This window comes from Volvox carteri (genome assembly GCF_000143455.1).
Source record: "Volvox carteri f. nagariensis unplaced genomic scaffold VOLCAscaffold_26, whole genome shotgun sequence".
In the NCBI taxonomy this organism is placed as follows: domain Eukaryota; kingdom Viridiplantae; phylum Chlorophyta; class Chlorophyceae; order Chlamydomonadales; family Volvocaceae; genus Volvox; species Volvox carteri.
The window spans coordinates 1,264,042-1,269,410 of NW_003307569.1; the positions used below are offsets into that span (position 1 = coordinate 1,264,042).

General features: G+C 45.3%; 1 protein-coding gene across 1 annotated transcript in view; it reads left to right on the forward strand.

Annotated features, from left to right (window-relative positions):
• The window catches only part of VOLCADRAFT_109152 (uncharacterized protein), an 8,741-nt gene extending 5,594 nt beyond the window's left edge, over positions 1 to 3,147 (forward strand). Inside the window, exons 8-11 of the mRNA XM_002951853.1 lie at positions 230 to 394; positions 913 to 1,051; positions 1,372 to 1,481; positions 1,990 to 3,147. Coding sequence (XP_002951899.1) covers positions 230 to 394; positions 913 to 1,051; positions 1,372 to 1,481; positions 1,990 to 2,097 — 522 coding nt within the window. The 3' untranslated portion in view covers positions 2,098 to 3,147. The remainder of the gene's footprint in view (positions 1 to 229; positions 395 to 912; positions 1,052 to 1,371; positions 1,482 to 1,989) is intronic.
• Positions 3,148 to 5,369: the final 2,222 nt, after the last annotated feature.

Below are 5,369 nucleotides of genomic sequence, written 5' to 3' on the forward strand. Positions count from 1 at the left end.
ATGGATGTAAATTGAAGTCAAAGTGTATATGCGAAGATGAACGGTTCGGTTGATTGATGTCGTCACCGCGGTTTGTCTCATGGAATCCCGCGAGTTGCCTGTTTTGGATGCCGGTCAAACCTTTTTTTACGCTCATGCCGTCCCTCTCCCCTAGAAAAACCCACACGCTCCTTACGCCCTCTCCCCTCCCCTCCCCTCCCCCCACACGCTCCGAAACCCCGACCCCCAGGTCCGGCTCTGGGACCTTCCGGCGTCTAAATGCCGCATGGCCCTTCGCGGGCACGTTGACTCGGTCAACGAGGTGGCCTGGCTGCCCTTCACGTCCTCCCTCGCCACCGCCTCCTCCGACAAAACCGTATCCATTTGGGACGCACGCGCTGGGCTTTGCACACAGGTGTGTATGTGTGTCCGTCTGTCTGTCCGTCGGTCGGTCGGTCTAAACCCTACATAAACTGAGCCGTGCGTGTGTGTCTGTATGTATGTGTGGAGAGGGAAATGTTGGGGTAGTGGGGGAGGGAGAGATGGATTTGGGCTATGGGTGTATTTTATTTACCAAGGGCCCCGGTTTACCGCCCGTTTCACTCCTCTCCTCTCTGTTTTATCTCCTTCCAGGTCTTGAAGTACGCTTTGGCCTACACACCTTCCTGCCGACCTGGCACATGAACACACGGAGATAGTTACCTTAGGGTTTTGGCTGCTTCCTTTGTTCCGAACCAGCGACCCGCGACCCTGCTTTCCCTCTGCTTTCCAGTCCCGGCTCTGTTGTCCAAGAAATGTCTCTCATCCGCTTCATACCGACTTCACAATATGACCTTTCCGCGGCCCCATTTACTTCAAATCCAACTTTGGCGGCCTCCCCCCCCTGCCCCGCCCCGCCCCGCTCGCCCACGCCGTACTCCGTACTCATTAAAGACGTACTACGGCCACCAGAACAGTTGTAACGCGATTACATTTAACGTACTGGGTACGACGCTTGCCTCCACGGATGCTGACGGAGTGGTGAAGCTGTGGGATACGAGAATGACGGCGGAGATCCGTACAATCAACACGGGTACGGCAGTGTGTACGAACGCATTCACGGATATCATATACGCGCATATTCGCACAGGGTAGAGCGCACGATCCTACGTGAGGTTGGGGGATATAACATAATTGCGGGCGGATATATAATATGCGGGACTTGGCGTTGTGCTCTTTGCGAAGCTGCAGAGGTTTCAAAACCGACCCGCCCCTGTCGACCCGTCCGCCCGTCGCTGGCGTCAGCTCCCCCCTCTTATGGTGCCCTCTTTGGCCTCTTCCCCCCGCTCTCTCATCCATTTATGGTACCTTCTGCGCTGCTTCCGTCGTACATCTGCTACCCCTGCCGTACAGGTAAACACCCCGCTAACAAGGCCGCGTTCGACCGGTCGGGCCACATCTTGGCGGTGGCTTGCGACGATGGGAAGATCCGGGCATACAGCACATCAGACGGCGTGTTGCAGGTGCGTTTTTGTTGGCGTTGGGTGCAGAGGAGGTCGAGAAGGTTTGGGACCACGTGACTGCTGTGAGTGTTCTTTTTTGTGTGTGGGTTGGGCCGTTTTGGGATTTTCGAGAGCGCTTGCCTTCTGGGTTGGATGGCTAGGGATGGCTAGGGTTTGTGGGGCCCAGCTGTGGGGCCTTTGTTCGGATTTTATGGCTTGTTCGGTTAAAAATATCCGGAGCCCAGTTCTTTTATCCGACATACCGAGTTCCTATGTTCTGTTTCTTTGTCCCGCAAGTCCGCGACTGCATGTACACGTGTCGCCGTGTTCGTAATCTCCACGTAGACGGACTTGTACCTGCGTGGGGTTCCCTTTTCAGTTTTCAGTCGTGAGAATGTCGTATATTGGAGTATGTAGGTGCGCAGTCTTACTTAAGGAGAAGGTGCGAAGCATGAAAATGTATGAATGTATGTATGTATGTATGTATATATGTATGTATGTATGTATGTATGTATGTATAACCGCGCAGGCGGAGCTGACCGGTCACGAGGACGCCGTCCAAGCCGTTATCTTCGACCCTGCCGGCCAATACCTCATGTCTTGCGGCTCCGACAACACCTTCCGAGTCTGGTCTTGAGCAATATTGCAGCGCCTGATTTCTGTGTACACTGTACAGCATTCAGTGCCGTACACTGCACGTGGCGGTCGCGTTCCGGAGCGAATGGGGGCTTGGATCTGCTAATCAGTAGCCAGTCAATTTGACATAACGCCGCATCACCTTGTGCTGCAGCAGCATCTTGTGTTTCTGTCGTGTCGTGTCGTGTCGTGCCGGGGAGGGGTGGACGGTTTGCGACATGTGTACGGATCATTGTATGTGCGGGAGATGAAAGGGGGATGAAAGGGGGAGCTTATCATTGCACCGATTTCGGTGCAAGGATGGAGGAGGGAAGGGCAGTGCAGTGCACAGTTGGAGGTGCGCGACTGGGAAGCAGCCAGCGTATTGGGGAGATGGCGGGTGGCCGCACGTGCGAAGGCGCGCTTGTGCCACTTGGCAGGCATGCGCTGTGAAATACGGACGGTACGGCGGAGAGCCGGAAGAACGGAAATCTTGGTGTGTGAAGTGCCAAGGTGATGTGGGCTTAATTCACCGCTTTGGCCGCAGAGCTGCAGTGCCGTTGCCTTTCTCGACCTTCAGCCTTTCCACGCGCTGCTGTCGGGGGGTTACTGGCGCTTTTTAAGACGGCATGCGTCGGTTTGCATGCGCGCTGGCGTGGTATCTGGCATTGTGCGTGTGTGAGAGATGATGACTATATAATTGTCCTTAAACCTGGCTTTGACTTTGAGCGTTAGTCGTTGCATATCGGGTTCAGAGATACACCGCAGCAGGAAGAGGGGAAAAACGGTAGAAGAGAGGGAAAAGACACTGGGAAGACGTAGGGGAGACAAAGGGAAGGAAAGGGAAGACTTTCCCGACGCAGCCGTGTGTCCTCTGCCTGTCCGTGTATCTGCTTACTTGTCCGTCTTCCTGCGAAGGCAAGAACCGCCTCAATCTTGGGCGACGTCTCCTGTATATCTGTGACGATGGCGCGGCAACGATGACTTGAACCTCACAATGTGCCGGTTAGTAGGGACAGGGAAGCACACGCTGGAGGTTGTGAATATCTCCGCTGCTGTAAGAAGCAACGACTGCGTCCATTCGTAGAAAATTGTCGTTGGGGATAGTTGCTACAGTTGCGCAGTGAACAGGATGCAGCCTGGACTAAAGTCAGCAGACAAGCGGCGATGGCATCGCAGCGATTACTAGTGTCTCGCCCTTGCGTAAGTTTACATTCTAGCCTTCTCGGGCCAAGTTGGACAAGCTGGGTGTCGACAAGCGTTGGACGTCAAGCAGAGCATATAGCTGTCAGTAGTATTTGTACCGCGATCGTAAACATGTAAATTGTGCAAATTAGAGAATAATGAGTATTTATATAATTTTTAAAGGTATTTTCAATTTTTTTTTATAATCACTATGACGGTTATTCCATCCGTTTTTTATAGCATCAATACCATATTCTAGTTCTTTTTCTCCTATAGAAGGTCCAGCTGTTAAGATTAGATCGTATATTTTCATAAGAACTAGAGATAATAAATGTAAATCTATAAAAAAATAAATATAATTTAAGCACTAAAATTATTCCAGAAAAAGTAAAAAGTATTTTTAAAGGCAGTAAGCTGATAAGGATTTCGGTAGTATAAATTATTGAAAAAAATTCTATAAGGAAAAAAATATAAAATGATTAAAATTGCACGTTACGGGTAAGTGGTAAGATATCAGTACTATTAAAGTTTACCGATATTATACTAGCGAAATGCGGGATTATTACGTTGAGGTGTTTGCTGAAGGTCAGAAAATTTATTTCTAATATTAGTGGCTACAGCAACAAGGTCCCGAATGAGAACCTCCGGTTCATGCTTTTTGAAAATCTGATAATAAGAATTACCAGATTTTATATTATTTACTGCGTTAGCTTCATCAATGTTACTTTTCCTTTGTCTCTTTGCTAAGGCATCACGGACATATCTGTTGAATTGTGATTTAATCATCTCTTCCTGCTTTAGAAATTGAGCCTGTTAAAAAATTTATTCAAGGTTTTTGAGCTTTTCCTTAGCAATTAAATAATTACTTAACCTGCTATTTTGGTTTTTGAGAAAAACTTATAAGGTTATTAAGGTAAGGAACTAAGCCAGCAATTAACATTAAAGGTATAAAAGTAGGAATAGATATTTTATGGGAATATTCTGGGTCAATTGCTACGTTGTTTTCATAAAAAAAAAGATTGATATATAGGCCCAATCTTGTTGGATAAACAATTTTAGTTTTATAATAATTACGAAAATGGTTAATAATTCCGCTAAGGCTGGCTATTTGCCTCCGTGCCTGTTCAATATTTTCTTTCCTTCCCTCCTAGTCCACCCCTGCGCCAGATGAGAAGTCCACTTTATACTAACTTTTTTGTATCATATTGTCATCCTCCATTTTAAATTTTGGCGTAAAGTTAAAATAATCAACATTCTAAAATATATACACTTAGAATTTTCTATATTTAACTGTGAAAATGAGCACTTGATCAAAAAGTACTTGAAACAGGTTAATATTGTTTTCCTTGTTTTAGTTGAACTTTAGCTCAAAACATCGCTATCGGCAAAGCCAGAAGTTTATCAGAACCTTGATTAAAATTCTTCTTTCGAATAAATTTTTTAACAGGCTGAATTCATTTTTTTAATGTCATGATATTAATATTATTTCTTTTTGAATAGTCTACTACCATCTTTAGAAACTCTTAGCAAGCCAGTATCTTCAAGAGTTGACAATAAAAAATACTTATATATCTTGGATAAAAAATGCCAGGAGTGCCATAAATAAAGGCTGAGATTATGGATAAAAAATTAGTAGCTTTGGTTGGAAGGCCAAATGTTGGGAAGTCTGATGATATCGGTATCCAGCATAAGATACTATATTCTTGCTGCGATATTAATCCTAGCAATTTTGTTAGCAAAATTGGTTGGTTCGTCTAGAATCAAAAAATGAAAGCTTCTATCCTTTCTTGGTACGAGTATGGTATTTTTACTGGAGTAGGTTTCATAATCATTGCTGCTTCTTCCGGGTCATTAATCCTGCAGACAATATTACGGATATAGAATTCACGGCAATTTTTAATATTAATTTCCTTATTCTTTTTGCTATTTAACTATTAATTAATACTACTATTATTTTTTGCTATTTTAATATAATAAAATATATTTTATCAATATCTTCCGGGCATATATCATAAATTTTACCTACACTGCCGGAATGCTGGCATTCCATTAATTTTCTACTTTTATGAATTACCATTGATGCCGAGCATTTGCTAGTTAAAGATATGT